Below are 18,229 nucleotides of genomic sequence, written 5' to 3'. Positions count from 1 at the left end.
CTCTCGCGAAAGCACAACCGTGCCTCTGGCCGAAGCAAAACCGTGCCTCTCGCGAAAGAAGAAGAAAAACAGAAAACGTGTTTTTTTCCCTTTCCGAAAGAGGAACGCCCGTGCCTCTCGCGAAAGCACAACCGTGCCTCTCGCAAAAAAAATGCATTTGTTGCGCAAAAAAATTATTTTTTTCGAAAAAAAAATTTGGTCAAAAAGCTAGGGAAGACCGGTAGAAAACCAAAACGTCTAAAAAAACAAAAAAAAAACTTTTAAAAAGCTGAAAACGCGTGCGTAAAAAAAACAAAATCCGGAGGGAGCGCCCAGAGCGCGACACGTGGCGAATGGCTGTGAGCGCGCCAAGTGGCGATGATCGTTGCGAGGCTCCCGAAGGAGCGCTCATTAAATTTTTTTTTGAGACAATATCGTGAAGCTTTATTTAACCCGAGCTCAAGTTTACAGGTACGAAAGAAAGGTCTCCGGGGTGTCCTAACCAAACATGGCGGCCCACCGCCAACCGTAGAACATGCTTCGCTAAATTGTGAGCCTCGAAATTCAAGCTCCTAAACTCGTGAACAAAAATACAACTCTGGAAAGGCTGACTATGATCAATTATTTCATGTACAATTGATCCATAGCTTGCCAAATTCTTGTGCTTGATGTCGTCCACCACCACCTTGCAATCCGATGCAACATGTATGCTATAAGCATTGAGATCCTCAGCAAGTGCTAGGGCCTCCTGAATAGCTAATGCTTCAACCGTAGGAGGATCAGATATGTTCCTGATGACAATGGCGGATGCCCCCTGAAAAACTCCCTCTTTGCTGCGGCAAATAGCTGCTGCAACTCCACGGCCCCGTGCTATCACAGCATGAACATTGAACTTTAAGAAACCATCAGGAGGCGTGATCCAACTCGTAGGTCGGACCCTAGGTTGACCGGATGTGCTGTTGCATGGTTTCTCCACGGCATATATATCTGATAAATAAGACTGGATGAAACAGTGTGTTGCCATAGGACTCTGAAAAATGTCCTCATAAATCGCCTTCCTTCTTGTTCGCCAAACAGCCCAGAGCGTGACAACCAGCAAGACGAAATCTTTCTCTGGTAGCTTGTCGTGCATAGAGAATAACCAGTTTTTTGCGTCGGTCTCCTGATTTTGGCTTACCTTTTCTGTCAAATCCTCATCGGCAAGGGCCCAAATGCACCTCGTCATCGTACATTCCAGCAGGGCATGCCTCCATGAATCCTCACATCCGCACAAATTACACAAGTGTGTATCTGACATGTGGCGATGATGTAGAATGTCATCTGTTGGCATCGAGTGTCTCGCAAGGTGCCACGAGAATACCTTTAGCTTGGATGGGACCCTTATGTGCCAGAGATCTGTCCATGCCTTTCGCGTCGCGCTCGAATCTGAATTTCCTGCATTTACATCCATCCAGTTCTCTCTGCTCTCCTTTGTGTTCATGATCATATGATAAGCCGACTTCACATTTACAGGGTGGGCTCCCCAGTAAAAAGTAATAACTTCATATATGTACACCGCGGGAAGCCCATTACCGTCGCGCTCGTTAATTAGTTGCTCCCCGGACGGAGGGAGCTCCTATAGGGCGCCATCTGCGCCGCTTAATGTTCCTGGCGCTCGCGCGCGTCGCCTAGCGGGCCGGCCCAATAACCTCGCCAAAAAGAAAACGCGGTTGAAACATAATTTCGCCAAAAAGCAAATATGGTAGAAACATAATTGCAGGTAGTGGGATTTGAACCATCGCACCTACATATACAGCCGAAAGAAAACAGTGCAGTTACCGCTTACATGTCTATAATCCAAAAACAAACCTACTTAATACTTCTTCTAGTACAACATTGACATAACTTCTGTACCATAAAAATCATTTCAGAAAAGGGAAACGTAAAAAAGAAAAAGGAAATCATAGATCTGTAATAAAAGATCAATTTTAAAAAACATTCATGGAACTCGAAAAGGTTTATCAATTTTTTTTAAAAAAGATGAATTAGAAAAAAAAGTTAACCAATTCTGAAAAAAGTTCATCGAATTTGAAAAAAATTAGTTCATCAATTCTGAATATAGTTCATCAAATTTCGAATATTCCTTTTCTTTTAAACCCGAACTATATTTTTCAGAAACTGAACAAGTTTCGAAAAATGGAATACTTTTTTTGTACTGTGAACAATTTTTAGAAAGCAAATTTAGAATACACATTGAACATTTTCTTAGTATAGGGTGAACATTATACAAAGAAACACTGACCATTTTTTTAGAATACGCTGAACTTTTTTTGAGTACATGCTGAACAAAATTTCTCTACACGATGAACATTTTTTATACACACTGAACATTTTTTCAATGTATGGCGAACAATATTCAAATACACATAGAACTTTTTTTAAATACGATGAACTCCTTTTGAGTGCATACTGAACAAAATTTCTAGACATGATGAACATTTTTTTATACACACTAAACATTTTTTCAATGTATGGCGAACATTTTTCTTCAATACGGTGAACAAAAATTTCATAAAATTTGAAAATTAGTTCATCGAATTTGAAAAACAGTTCACAAAATTTTAAAAGTAATTCATCGAAATTCAAAAAAGTTCATGGATTTCAAAAAAGTTGACCGTGTTTGATTTGTTTATCAAATTTCAAAATTAAAGTTCATTGACTTTGATAAAAGTTCATCAACTTTGAAAAAAAAGTTCATCAAATTGAGAAAAAGTTCACAAATTTGAAGAGAATGTTCATGTATTTTTTTAAAAATGAAAAATATATAAAAAAAGAACAAAAACAGTTCTAAGAAAAACGAAAAGTAAAAGAAAAAAAACTAAACGAAACTCTTCCAAGAAAAAGTAGAAAAACGTAAAAGAATAAAAGAAAGAATAAAAGAAGTAAAAAACTGATGAGAGACGCAAAAGGTGCGGTGGCTGTGGTGGTTATCGTAGTGTGCATATGACCAGGAAGTCACGGTTCGATTCCCACTGCGTTCGTATTATTTTTCCTCCTTAATAAAGAGGAGGGAAAAAATGAAATGGGCCGGCCCGCGTGGAGAAGGGGGTGTGCGCCCGTTTGCCCTAACACCTAAAACGGGCGCTTAAGGCGCCGTTTAGGAAATGCCCCGGACGGAGGGGGTCATTTACAGGGTGGGCTGAACTTGTCCACAAGGCCCAACTGGCGCCTCGGAATAAAAAATCGCGGGAATCGCCGGGCTGCTTCCAATTTGCAAGAGACCAGTTCCCATGGAGCCGTGGTTGCCGGTGCTCCGCCACCTGCTCGCCTCCTCCGCCCCCAACGCCGCCGCCTTCTCGTCCTCGAACAGCAGCCCCCGCTCTCCTCCTCCGGCCGCGGGCCTCCTCCGCCTCCTCCTCTCTCCGGTGCCCACGCTCCCCGCCTCCGAACCCACGGCCGTCCTCTTCCAGACCCTCCCACCCTTGCTTCAGTCCCAGGCGCTTTCCTTCCTGTCCTCCTCCGCCTCCCTCCTTGACCCGCTCCAGCTCCGCTCACTCGCCTCTCGCGTCCTTTCTGCTCCGCCGGGCCGGTGTGACGAATTCTGGGTCCGCCGGGGCGCCCACCACCTGCTCGACGGATTGCCTGACAAAGACGTTCCTGATGTCCCCTGGGAGTTCAACGAGGAGTTCCACGAGCTGCCGCCGTGGCTTAAAGCAGAGGCGGCACGGACACAGCCTGTCCTTCCGTGGCTGCCTCTCGATTGCCGGAGCATGATGCCGGGTGGGGTCTGTGCCAGCCGGGATGGTTTAGACGGAGTTTGGTTGGAGTCTCTGGGGCTGGAGCAAGAAGAGTATTCGTTCATGCAGGAGGTTGGGCGCGCTCCTTCTCCTCCGGCTCCTCCACTAGGAAATTCAGTCGTCCACAGGGCTCTAGCTCTGAAGAAGGAAATTGAGATGGCAGAGTCAGTTTTGGGTGCTCAGCAGGCAGCCAACAATTTGCATGATCTCTGCCTTGAATCCGGGAATGCTGAGGCGGTACTTAGCTTAGTACAGCCTTGGGAAGCTGATGATGACACAGTGAGGGTTCTGCTTTCAAATTTGGTACTTGAGGAAGATGCGATGCATGGAAAAGGCCCGGCACTTGTGCTGTGTTCTCTTGCCCTACCAAAGTTACTTGACCTTCAAAGAGCAGCTTCATCTGGTCTTCTTTCTGCTGCATTAGATGTCTGCAAACGTCACCCAGCTGCTGCACTGGAGGCTGTCCTCTTCCCACTAGTTCTTAGAAAACAAGGCCTGAATGCTCCTCAGTGCGATGCGCTCACACGGATTGTCAAGGATTGCATGCATCCTTTGCATGTCACCGCCTTCTGTCATAGGTTGCTTTCAGGTGAGGAGAGAGAGCGGAAACCGATCTGTATGCCTCAGCATCGGGAAAATATTGGCTGCGATTTGGTCTGGACAGAATCTCTCTTTGCACTATTCTACAACATTCTCAGTCAAGACATTTGCCTAACACCAAGCACCATCGAGAGGCTAGTGTCCATGATTGATGATATGGCAATAAAGTTTCCAAAGTCGCTTAAATTTGGCAACTTTTTTCTGTGCTTCGTCTCGAAGTGTTGGCATGTATGTAAGATTCACAGGGTTTTACTCGAGAGAGCTGCTGAGACAACCAACACTTTCTTGACTAAAGCTATATTGGCCAAACTGCGGCCTGCTAATTGAAGTGATGTCTTGAGTGTTCAAAGATAAGCTCCTGGTGGGCTACTTGCCATTCAGATTAACCAAGTATGTGACTGCATTGAAGGATTATTTTGTTTAAATGGACAGCTTTTGTAGTTCGAGAAACCATTACTTCATATACAGCGTAGCAATCAATTTACTATGAAAATGTTATTAAGAAAAGGTACACAATTTTCTTATGCATGGCTCAAGTGCAACAAAGTTTGACTTTAGCAATGAATTTATGTTCAGTTAAGTTTACGATTTCTAGTAAGGGTTGTCTTTGACTTTTAAAATGGACAGCTTGTGTAGTACCAGAAACAATTGAACAACGATGCATATAGCCATATACGCAAAGTAGCAAGTAATTTACTATTAAAAAGGCATTTATAAAAATATAGAATTTCTGTTATATATGACTCAAATGCAGCAAGATTGGGAGATTGTCGTGAAATCCAGGATGTCCACAACAACAACAACAACAACAACAACAAGGCCTTTAGTCTTAACTGTAGTTAACACTTAACAATTATCCAGTTGTCAATTTCAGTTGTACCTACCCTACCCAAGAGGCCAAGACCATAGGTTTCAATGTGATATGTATGCATCCGATGCCTTCATGTTAGTTTGTTAAATTGTTATGCTCATATGCATGTGTTTTTCTATCAGTGTAGGATTTGTTATTAGATCTCTGTTAACCATGATTCTCTGTCATAGGCACACAGATATGTTCCTGGTGCCCAGCTCATGCGTTTCAGATTCAGTTAGCTCATGAGTAGGTTCTGCTTTTCTTTTTTCCTTGAACCGAGTAGTTTCTGCTCTTGAACAAATGAGTCGAGGATGTGAAATGTTTTCTAGTGCATACATGTTTCCTGTTACTGTTTCGTTGCTACACAACTATTCTGAGTCATATTTCACATGGCGTATCATTAGCGCAGTCGGCATACATGTTTCCTGTTACTGATTCGTTGCTACACAACTATTCTGAGTCATATTTCACATGGCGTATCATTAGCGCAGTCGGCGTGACTGCCGGTTTAAAATGCAAATAACTTTACTAAGCTAGTAAGCTCTGGGATAAATTTTGCCTAAAGTGACTTTGTTATATTTCTATAGCATGAATGGAACATTTTTATAGCCTGCAGCCATTCTTTAGCAGCTATCATTTAACACTTGAGTTACAGAAAAGCAAATATACAGGTAAATCGAGCAGTTATTCCTCTACGAAAAATAAGACTGACAACACAAATACACAATACATAGTTCTTAGGAGTTCCACTTGTCTTGCTCAGAGCTGGTACATAAAGTAGCTTTTGACTCAAGTCATTTGAATACCATCTTTGTAGTTTGGAACCTTGATACCTTGTCTGTGAACTTGGTAGCGGAATAGAAATTAAGGTAGTCTTGGAAACGGTATTGGCTAGGATATGTGAGATTTGGAGCTGGGAAGATTATAGCATCGGCACCTGGGTTATAGAATGTCGCAATAGATAGGCGGCTCCCATTCTGATTGGGAAGTACCTGATGGCAAATGCTCTTATATATTCCATTGCTTATCACTTCAATCTGATCTCCGAGGTTTACGAAAATTCTATTTCCTTTTGTTGGTGGTATTGAGATCCACCTACCATCTTTCATGAACTGCAAACCTGGGACCAAGTCATCTTGAAATAGAAGTATGATCCCCCCAGCATCAGTGTGTCCACGGAGTCCCATCACTACTTCTGGGTGACTACACCTGGGGTATTTTGCCACCTTTATGCCTATGGAAGGCTTAGTGAAAGCTTTCTTCAGGTAATCCTTGTCCAGCCCAAGATTTTCACTCATGACTTCTGCTAGCTGCTCGGCCAACTTGACTACTTCTTCAGCATATTCAGGAACTGTAGTACTGCACAGTTGATTAGTTTGTATTAGTACACTTACAAACTTCACAACCTCTAATTTCCTGATTTACTGGGCATCTGAACTGCGGTTTATGGTGATATACTACTATAATTTAGATTGCAAACTCACCGAAGCAGCTCCGGAATGTCATGAATATTTGATTTTGGCTGATGATGATACATGAAGCTGCACTCCCAGTCAACATTTGAGGTGACTTTGTCAGGACCAACGGTTTTTGCTATCTCAGAGCTGTAGAAGTTCTTCTCCATGTTTTGCTCATAGTGTTTATTCACCAGTTCCTTGGTTCTGTCCATGAGGTCATCATTGATTCCATGATTCTCCAGCTGGCATAAAGTTATGGTGCATAACAAATGACAACAGTGAGAAGGTAGAGTGTAAATGTATTTCATCAATATAATGATCTTATATTTCCTTACTTACCCAAAAGAATCCCCATTGTGCACAGGCATCATGGAGAAGCGAAAGTGTCTCTGATCTCTTCTCGCCATGTAGCTCATCCATCTTTATCACTGGAATTTCCATTTCCTGAAACACTGAGTATGGATTTCTAGCAAAATGGGCTAACCTTCTCAAGTTGATCTGCTACAGCTACAGAAAACTAGGTATTTATAATGGCCGAGACACGAATGCTGGGAAATACTTTTTCCTGGATTTCAGAACATGATGTGGTTTGAAAATGAAAGAAAGCTTGTTTTCTCATGATGCACATGTAAAATCATGTCCAGGTACATTTCACTACATGATGTGGTTCGAAATTGCCATGTGATGTAGCCAGTATAACTGCATAACTTGTCTAGCATCCTTCAGAACTAATCATCATGGTGGTTGACTTATGAGCTACACATGGTGCCTATTCGCCCATCCTGTTTTACTTGCATATAAAAGTGAATGGTGGTGGCAGCCATCTTAGTTAGATTACAAATTACCTTCATTGGATCAGCCCCGCCGCCCTGAATCGTGGTGATGATGTTACCGCGGCACAGATCAGGGAGGAGTAAAATCTCAGTTTGGAGATCTTTCAGGTCAGACTAATCATGACTGTTGGTCTGACTTTCTGATTCAATGCATGAAGGCCTGTATGCAGAGTCAACCACAGAATAACTTAAATTCATCCTTGATCAATTCGTTGCAGTTTCGTACGCCGATGTGAGCCTAGATTTTCTCAGGGATTTGCTAGATCGTGTTTACAATTTTCTAAAACTGCACTTGTCAGTTTTCTGTGGAAGCAGCTCCCCTGACGTACGGCACATGCCGTTGGGGGCACTGACATGTGGGCCTGATCCCTGATGGGCCCACCTATCAGTGGCCGAACGGTACCCTGCCGCACGGCAGAGAATCCTCGTCGTTTTCTGTAGATTACTATTGAGCCACCTCTGGGAATACAAGATGATGTTTAATCCCCAGCCCTTAATGGTTAGCTGAATTCTGCCTCTCGCCTCACTAATACTCCCTCCGTTCCATAATTATTGTCGTGGTTTTAGTTCCTTCATTTCTCGAAGCATCTGCTGTGTCTTTAAGACCGACGATCAATCACCTCAAATATAAGATGCATCTGATATCTGAACACCGTTACATTTTTTTTTATTCCTGTTGAAGGGTTGAGACTCATGTGCTTGACTAAAGCCAATAGATGCTCTGTTGGTGCATGCTTATTTGCTGAAGGGCTCTTAACTTGTTTTCATTTCAGCTAACCGAAATTCCATTTCTTGGAACTGAGTGTAAAGTTAGTGTGTCACCGATATCTAGTTGAAAGTTGAGCTACTGTTTTCCTTAATAAGACGCCCTTTGGTTGTCTTTTCTTTAGAAAAATATAAATATTTACATGTAATGTAACCACACTAATTTTACACCGATTCCAAGGGTGAAACTTTTTTTCTTTACTTTTTTGCTTGCCCCTCATGCGCTTTGCCCTTTAGGCCATAATGAGTTCGACTGGGTGTGTGTGTGGTCCTCCAACGTCCATTCCACCCTGATGGGTGATGGCTCTGATGAAAGAAGTCGATATAACCCTCTAGGGTTTTAGAAACCGGCATCCAGCCTCAAACAGTAAAACAGTTAATTAACCTCTAAAATTTATAGTACAGGCAAATCACCCCCTAATCCCAATTAAGGGTTTATTTGGTTGCCTAGGTTCCTCGGATCCCTTGCTTTTTCTGGGACCGAAACCCACGTGCAAACTCAAAACCCTCTCTTTGGATGTTCTAATCCACAGGACGTGCCAGCAAGCGAGGGAGCAGAGTTTCGTGAGGAGGCGGAGGAGCATCGTGCAGGGGGAACGGCACGTGGGAATTTTCCACGAGTGCGGAAGCGTGCGAGCTCTACTCGAGGAAATGAAGGGTTTGCCATGTGCTCTTGAAATTCTCATTTTGGGATTTAGCACCCTAGGCTTTCTCCCCCTACTCACCAAACAAAGCCTAAGTGATTTTTGCCAGTGGTTTTGCTTATGTGCCTCTGGACGATTGCGAGGTGGCTTGGTGGAAGGCGTAAAGCGATATGAGGATGATTGCCATGTCGGCTTGGTGGTAGGCGTGAAATGATATGGGGACAACGCGTGAAATTTCACCTACTCCCTAGCTTTTTTTTTTGAGGGATACCCACTCCCTAGCTTGGAGTCCGTCTTTGTTGGAACTTGGTTGTGTGGATGCTTGCCTGGGCTGGCCCATGGCCTCGTGGAAGTACATATATCCTCTTATATCACGGTATGTATAATGCCTTAAGAAAAGTATCGGTATATATAGAACTTATCTACTAGTAAAAAGTGTTCTAAACGAATTAGTAGTAAAAATGGGGAGCTGCTATGTGTGGGAAGCCCTATTTCACGTGTAGGTTGCCCAATAGCCACCAGTCGTGCACGTGAATTAAAAAAATGATCCTGAATTAAAAAATCACAAATTTGAAAGATGTCCTCAAAATAAAAAGAAAAGAAAAGAAAAGGAAAAGGAAAAATGAAAGACGAAAAAAATAAAAAATAAACTGAATAAAGAAACGAAAAAAACCCTGAAAAACAAACAAAAATTGAAAGAGGGAACCTACTCTACTTAGGCTGAGCCGAATTCAAGTATAGACTGACGGGGGTGTTCGCTTGGTCGACCTACGCGTTAAATGGAACCCCGGCTATGTATCGCGCACGCGGGTAGCAATGCATGCTCGCCCAAGTCAACTCTAGGTGGGCAGCCCATCTACTACCTATTGTGTGGGACAAAAATCGCCGGGTGCTAGCCTCCGAGCAAGCGAGTAGACGGTTTGTATTCCCTCCAATCGATATTAATTGTCGCTGCTTTATTACAACTTCAGAGGGAGTATTTTTTTTTCTCTCTCCATTTTTTGTGTCGTCTTATTGTAATTTGGAAAATAATATTTTTTAAATCGGGCATGAATTCAAGAAAAAGTGCACAAATTTGAAAAAAAAACATATTATGAATTTAAGAAATGTTCGAGGATTAAAAAATGTCCATGAATTTGAAAAATATTCATGAATTAAAAGAATTCCTACTGAATTGAGAAAATGCTCAAAAATTCAATAATAACATGTTCATAAATCTGAAAAATGTTTACAGGATTAATGCTAAAGAATATCACAATTATTCGTGAATTTGCAAAGACGTTCACAAATTATTCCTGAATTTCCAAAAATGTTCACAAAATTGAAACACTAACTAAAAAATATACCAAGAACTGTTTTTGAATTTCGATTATTTTTCTGAATTCGAAAAAGATTCATGAATTTGAAAATGATTGCCAGATTCAAAAAGTACATGAATTAGAAAAGGGTTGTTGACTTGAACAAAGTTCATGAATTTAAAAAATATTTGTGAATTAAAGGAATGTTCGATGAATTCACAAAAATGTTCACGATTTTTAAAGTGTTCATATATTTTGAAAACCATGCGCAAACTTATAAATGTTCATTAATTCAAAAAATATTTTGGATTTCAAGACAAATCCCATGAAACTAAAACAATGTTCATAAATTTTATATTCATTTGAAAATTTCCATGAGTATAGCAAAAAAATCATGAATTTAATAAGTGTCCGTGAAATTTAAGAAATAATCAAGAATTTTAAAATGCTCTTGAGTTTGAGATTTTTTAAATATTCACGGATGTAAAAATATCACGAGCTAAAAAAATAAAGGGAGGGGGATTTGAAAAAAAATCATCCTGAAATAGCAGGTCGAAAGCTTTTAGATGCGGAACGGGAGAACAAGAAATCAGGCAAACCAGTCCCGAGCGGATGCGCACGAATACAAAATCCATTTAAGATACCATCCCTGGTGGGAGCCACTACGACGATTGTTCGGAATTGCTCGCAGAGAGCTATATATAGTGTTCGCAGGCCTCGAGCAATAACGGTCGCTTGCTTGTTGTCTATGTTCGATCGGCCAGTGTGCTCATGTGTTGGTTTCTCGTGTGAAAAAAGCTCCACTAGCACAGAAACACTGTCTCTGTTTCTTATAGATCTAAAAATGTTCACAAATTTGAATTGCTTATGAATTTAAAATTGTTCACAAAAGGATTAAAAAAAGTGACTTTGAAATAAGTTCACGGATTTGATGTAAATGTTCACTAATTTGAAAAAAATGTTTGTGTATGTCAAAAAATGTTCACTAATTTCAAAAATTCCATGATATGGACAAAGTTCGTGAATTTTGAGAAAAGTCATGAATTCGAAAAGGTTTGTGAATTTCTAAAATATCATGATTTTTAAAAATTACATGATTTTTTTAATAAAAAAATGATCCATGCATCTAAAGTGGTCATGTTTTAAAAAATGAAATAGAAAATTTAAAAATTAAAAAGAAAGAACAGAGAAAATAAACAAACCAAATATAAAAAGGACAAAAGAATAACAGAAAAACGGCGTAGAAAACCAATGAAATCTTCTAGAAGGTTCTCAAAACCAATCCTTACATGGGCCGGCCCACATAGGAACTACGGTAGGCGTTGTGTATTGATTGGCTTTATTTGGTACATAAGCATCAAATAGGATTCTCCGTAAAAATGTCTTATACTTTTTTTACCTGTATGGTTTCGCGTATTAAAACCCTGATGATTTTTATGTAACTATTGGATAAAGCTCCAACAGTACCAAAATTGTAATTATAAAAAATACTATCGTGATTGGGAATATTAGAAACTAGATGTCGATCGAAAAACTTCCTTTCTTTTGAGATAGCTAGAGGGTGATCCTTTTAGTGTTAATATAATATATTTCACACACAATATAGGGTCATCATTCTGAACTCTTCTCTACTGCAAACCGGTGAAGATCTTTAGTGGTCCATGTTGAAATTGACCTCTAGTTATAACAAACCAAGAGAGAAGAAGGGAGTGTTCGCACACGAACACATCACCATGTACCCTCGACGCCAGGGGTGATGCACCGCAGCTCACGTCAAAGGAGACCCGACCGGAAGCGTGATAGCAAGCAATCCTACGAGCGCTTTTGTAGACCCGAAACCCCACATGCACAGGAGGAACCTCGTCAGGGCGCGCGGCGGCTATGTGCTGCCCTGGGTTGACCTGATCGCCCCTAGGGCCTCAAGGTTCGCCACCCCGTGACTAGAAGAACGAATGAAGAGTGAGAGAGAAAGAATAAGGGAGAAGATAAAAGTAAAGGTAAAAGATGATAGATTGATTTATTGATTGTGTGTTGTCTCAATCGGTCGTCACTCCCAACATATATAAGAGGCATATGGACTTCTCGCACAAGAAAATGACTCCAAATCCCGTCCAAATCTTTTCAAAATTACCCGAATTCGGATTTAGGTAAGTCTGAGACGACAATTCGATTTTTGAATCTCACAGGTCACAACCAACCTCGTATGAAGATGAGACCAAAAGCAAATTTAACGGTTTCAACGAGACGAATAGCTTTCATGTTGAACGTTTTTCGAATAGAGGCCATCTTCAATACCCTGTGGGGCTATCTTTAACTTCCAGTCGGACTCGGTCATGCAGCTTTCTTGGCTGTCCGAGTCTTGTAGCAACCTTGCAGACGATATATTTTCTCAGATGACGATGACTTCAAAAGAAAAGTTGATTGTTCGACAATTTGCACAACATTAGTGTAGAACACTTTTTCATATGAGACCATATCTAGATAATACTTTGAGCCCTTCTTCAGTTTCTAGTCGGATTGGCCTTGACAGTTTCCACTTGGCCGGCAAGCTTTTTACCGGCAAGGTTTTCACACCGGCAAGCTTCCACGTCGGCAAGGTTTTCATGCCAGCAAGCATTCGCACTGGCAAGCTTCCCGCACCGGCAAGCATTCCATGGCGCCAAGGTTTTCACGCGAGCAAGCTTTCACGCAGGCTAGCTTTCCACGCGGGCTAGCTTTTCACTTGGCCGGCAAGCTTTCCACGCGAGCAAGCTTCCACGCCGGCAAGATTTTCAGGACGCCAAGCTTTCCACTCCGGCAAGCTTTCCATGCTGACAAGCTTCATTCAGCCAGCAAAGGCCGAATAGCTCAAGCGACCTATCAGACATCACCTAGGTGGGTGTCCAGTCCCTCGTGTCACTTTTTCACGCAGGATAGGTCCACATAGTGTTGCCTCTAACTTTTGCATACGAACTCAAATTGAGATGATTTTTATATCAAAATCAACCGATTCGACGAGAAGAAGATAATCCATGTAGAATATTTTTTTCATATGAGGCCGTCTTGGGGGCGTAATCAGCCAAACAGTGATCTGAACATAAATTTTTGAAACTTTGAACACAATTTCGGCTCCTAAGATGAGGTCGGATGGTGATGACGCAAACATCAAAGTTGCTCAATTTGATGATACAAAACTTTTAATGTTGAAACCCTTTTTCATTTGAGGCCATCTACATTGCATCTCATACCATGCCAAAATTTGGTGTCAACACATGCCCCCCTGTTTTTCGTCAAAGCTTGGATGCCGAAAAAATAATTTGCACCGTAATTTTTCTAAGAATGATGTCAACACTCCATCTTCCATTTATATTTCTCAGGGTGATAATTATGCAATCGACCGAGTTTATGCTAAGGGCGATAATCGTATATCGGCCATTGCCTATCTAGGCTTCTTGCCACACACTCGGGTGGTATTTCTTCAGATATTTTCCATTGAGGGCTCGAGGTAACAATGTACCAGGTATGGATTCCACCAAATATGAGTTTCCAGGAACTACTCTTGTACTCTTAAAAGGTCCTTCCCAGCTTGGAGACCAAGATACTTCTTGAGCTTGTGTTGTTTTTTCCCTTGAAGAGGAAAGGGTGATGCAACAAAGTAGAGATAAGTATTTCCCTCAGTTTGAGAACCAAGGTATCAATCCAGTAGGAGGCAATGCACAAGTCACCAATACCTGCACAAACAATCAAACAACTTGCACCCAACGCGATAAAGGGGGTTGTCAATCCCTTCACGGTCACTTGCAAAAGTGAGATCTAACAGAGATAGATGAAACTAAACAAAAGATAAAGTAAATAGTTTTGGTATTTTTGGTTTATAGATCAGAAAGTGAAAGATTGAAAAATAGTAGATCGGAAACTAATATGATGGAAAATAGTAGATCAGAAACTTATATGATGGAAAATAGACCTGGGGGTGAGGGAGTCTCGGACTAGGGGGTCCTCGGGCGTCCGACCTATTCAATATGGGCCAGACTGATGGGCTGTCAAGATCAAGGAAGAAGACCACCTCCCGTGTCTGGTTAGGACTCCTGTATGCGTGAACGACAAGATTAGGTGTTCGGATATGTTATTTACTTTCTGTGTAAACCGACTTTGTACAAGCCTAGGCCCCTCCGGTGTCTTATATAAATCGGAGGGTTTAGACCGGAGGAAAAATCATAACATTCATAGGCTAGGAAATCTAGGGTTTAGCCATTACGATCTCGAGGTAGATCAACTCTTGTAACCCCTATACTCATCGAATACAATAAAGCAAGACGTAGGGTTTTACCTCCTTTAAGAGGGCCCGAACCTGGGTAAAACATTGTATCCCTTTGCCCATTGTTACCATTGATCCTCAAACATACAGCTTGGGTCCCCCTACTCGAGATCCACCGGTTTCGACACCGACATTTGTGCTTTCATTGAGAGCCCTGCTGTGTTGTCAACAGAAGGATTGATGGCGCGCCTCTTCATCAACGATGATACTGTGTCCAGGGAGACTTTTCTCCCCGAACAGGTCTTTGTGTTCGGCGGCTACGTGCTGACTCGGCTGGCCGCCTTGAGCGGGTCGACAGCTACGCCTCCGGTCCTAGATCAGGTTTGGGAACTTGAAGTACGTCACTGATATCCGAGGGGATCTGATCTTCGAGGGGTTCGCGGCCCCAACTGCTGCTCCTCACCCTCATGAAGAGGCCCCTTCTGATCCGCTATCAGATCCCACCCAGGGGTCAATGCTCACACCTGCCTCGGCCTTAGATCCGGGGCAGATCACACTTTTCGACGATGGGAGGATCGACCCCGCCGGACTCTCTCCTATCATGGAACTCTCAGCCGGAGACCCAGATGCGATCACGCCATTGGTAACCCCGGAGTCAAACGGGACTCTCTCAGTCATCGGAGAGCCGGACTCGCCTCTGGAGGATAACTCCGAACCGTTGAGGTCTGCGCCCCCTGGACTCAATCAAGTGCCCGGCCCCCCAGATCCGCAGACTCCCATCCAGCTTTCGCTTTTAGAGAAGCACTAGGCTTAATACAATCTCTTGCCATTATGGAAGCTTTGCCTCCGAACTACACCCAACATAGGCTTGTTGGGGAACGTAGTAATTTCCAAAAAATTCCTACGCACACGCAAGATCATGGTGATGCATAGCAACGAGAGGGGAGAGTGTCCACATACCCTCGTAGACCGAAAGCGAAAGTGTTAGCACAACATGGTTGATGTAGTCGCACGTCTTCACGACCCGAACGATCAAGCACCGAAAGCACGACACCTCCGAGTTCTTGCACACATTCAGCTCGATGACGTCCCTCGAACTTTGATCCAGCCGAGTGTCGAGGGAGAGTTCCATCAGCACGACGGCGTGGTGACGATGATGATGTTCTATCAATGCAGGGCTTCGCCTAAGCACCGCCACGATATTATCGATGTGAACTATGGTGGAGGGGGGCACCGCACACGGCTAAGAGATCTCAAGGATCAATTGTTGTGTCTATGGGGTGCCCCCTCCCCCGTATATAAAGGAGCAAGGGGGGGAGGTCGCGCCAGGAGGAGTCCTACTCCCACCGGAAGTAGGACTCCCTCCCTTCCTTGTTGGATTAGGAGAAGGGGGGAAAGAGGAGGAAGAGAGGAAGGAAAGGGGGGGGGCGCCCCCTCTCCTTGTCCTATTCGGACTAAGGGGGAGGGGCGCGCGGCCCTACCCTAGCCGCCTCTCCTCTTCTCCACTAAGGCGCACTATGGCCCATTAAGCCCCCGGGGGTTCCGGTAACCCCTCGGTACTCCGGTAAAATCCCGATTTCACTTGAAACACTTCTGATATCCAAATATAGGCTTCCAATATATCAATCTTTATGTCTCAACCATTTCGAGACTCCTCGTCATGTCCGTGTTCACATCCGGGACTCCGAACAACCTTCGGTACATCAAAACTCATAAACTTATAATATAACCATCATCGAAACTTTAAGCGTGCGGACCCTACGGGTTCGAGAACTATGTAGACATGATCGAGACACGTCTCCGGTCAATAACCAATAGCGGAACCTGGATGCTCATATTGGCTCCCACATATTCTACGAAGATCTTTATTGGTCAAACCGCATAACAACATACGTTGTTCCCTTTGTCATCGGTATGTTACTTGCCCGAGATTTGATCATCGGTATCTCAATACCTAGTTCAATCTCATTACCGGCAAGTCTCTTTACTCGTTCCGTAATACATCATCCCGCAACTAACTCATTAGTTACAATGCTTGCAAGGCTTATAGTGATGTGCATTACTGAGTGGGCCCAGAGATACCTCTCCGACAATCGGAGCGACAAATCCTAATCTAGAAATACGCCAACCCAACAAGTACCTTCGGAGACACCTGTAGAGCACCTTTATAATCACCCAGTTACATTGTGACGTTTGGTAGCACACAAAGTGTTCTCCAGTAAACGGGAGTTGCATAATCTCATAGTCATGGGAACATGTATAAGTCATGAAGAAAGCAATAGCAACATACTAAACGATCAAGTGTTAAGCTAACGGAATGGGTCAAGTCAATCACATCATTCTCCTAATGATGTGATCCTGTTAATCAAATGACAACTCATGTCTATGGTTAGGAAACATAACCATCTTTAATTAATGAGCTAGTCAAGTAGAGGCATACTAGTGACACTTTGTTTGTCTATGTATTCACACATGTATTATGTTTCCAGTTAATACAATTCTAGCATGAATAATAAACATTTATCATGATTTAAGGAAATAAATAATAACTTTATTATTGCCTCTAGGGCATATTTCCTTCAGTCTCCCACTTGCACTAGAGTCAATAATCTAGTTCACATCACCATGTGAATCAATACCAATAGCTCACATCACCATGTGATTAACACCCATAGTTCACGTCATCATGTGACCAACACCCAAAGGGTTTACTAGAGTCAATAATCTAGTTCACATCGCTATGTGATTAACACCCAAAGAGTACTAAGGTGTGATCATGTTTTGCTTGTGAGAGAAGTTTAGTCAACGGGTCTGCCACATTCAGATCCGTATGTATTTTGCAAATTTCTATGTCAACAATGCTCTGCGCGGAGCTACTCTGCACGGAGCTACTCTAGCTAATTGCTCCCACTTTCAATATGTATCCATATTGAAATTTAGAGTCATCTGGATCAGTGTCAAAATTTGCATCGACGTAACCCTTTACGACGAACCTTTTTGTCACCTCCATAATCGAGAAACATATCCTTATTCCACTAAGGATAATTTTGACCGCTGTCCAGTGATCTACTCCTAGATCACTATTGTACTCCCTTGCCAAAATCAGTGTAGGGTATACAATAGATCTGGTACACAGCATGGCATACTTTATAGAACCTATGGCCAAGGCATAGGGAATGACTTTCATTCTCTTTTTTTCTTCTGCCGTGGTCGGGCTTTGAGTCTTACTCAATTTCACATCTTGTAACACAGGCAAGAACTCTTTCTTTGACTGTTCCATTTTGAACTACTTCAAAATCTTGTCAAGGTATGTACTCATTGAAAAACTTATCAAGCGTCTTGATCTATCTCTATAGATCTTGATGCTCAATATGTAAGCAACTTCACCGAGGTCTTTCTTTGAAAAACTCCTTTCAAACACTCCTTTATGCTTTCCAGAAAATTCTACATCATTTTCGATCAATAATATGTCATTCACATATACTTATCAGAAAGGCTGTAGTGCTCCCACTCACTTTCTTGTAAATACAGGCCTTTCCAAAGTCTGTGTAAAACCATATGCTTTGATCAACTCATCAAAGCGTATATTCCAACTCCGAGATGCTTGCACCAGTCTATAGATGGATCACTGGAGCTTGTTCACTTTGTTAGCACCTTTAGGATTGACAAAACCTTCTGATTGTGTCATATACAACTCTTCTTTAATGAATCCATTAAGGAATGCAGTTTTGACATCCATTTGCCAGATTTCATAAAATGTGGCAATTGCTAACATGATTCAGACAGA

General features: G+C 42.3%; 2 protein-coding genes across 2 annotated transcripts; one reads left to right on the top strand and one right to left on the bottom strand.

Moving 5' to 3' along the window:
* Positions 1–3,248: 3,248 nt before the first annotated feature.
* Positions 3,249–4,955, top strand: LOC119340835. The gene has a single exon (XM_037612742.1). The coding sequence runs from the start codon at positions 3,249–3,251 to the stop codon at positions 4,680–4,682; it is 1,434 nt and encodes a 477-aa protein (XP_037468639.1). The 3' UTR covers positions 4,683–4,955.
* Positions 4,956–5,814: 859 nt separating this feature from the next.
* On the bottom strand, positions 5,815–7,210 carry LOC119340494 (1-aminocyclopropane-1-carboxylate oxidase 1-like). Its single transcript, XM_037612414.1, has 3 exons — positions 7,005–7,210; positions 6,693–6,907; positions 5,815–6,567 (listed from the first exon to the last, which is right to left on the bottom strand). The coding sequence occupies exons 1-3, from the start codon at positions 7,104–7,106 to the stop codon at positions 6,003–6,005; spliced, it is 882 nt and encodes a 293-aa protein (XP_037468311.1). The 5' UTR covers positions 7,107–7,210; the 3' UTR covers positions 5,815–6,002.
* Between the last annotated feature and the right edge of the window lie 11,019 nt (positions 7,211–18,229).

This window comes from Triticum dicoccoides, chromosome 7B, assembly GCF_002162155.2.
Source record: "Triticum dicoccoides isolate Atlit2015 ecotype Zavitan chromosome 7B, WEW_v2.0, whole genome shotgun sequence".
NCBI classification, from domain to species: domain Eukaryota; kingdom Viridiplantae; phylum Streptophyta; class Magnoliopsida; order Poales; family Poaceae; genus Triticum; species Triticum dicoccoides.
The sequence above is the reverse complement of the archived record's forward strand: the minus strand, read 5'-3'. Positions and strand labels throughout refer to the sequence as shown.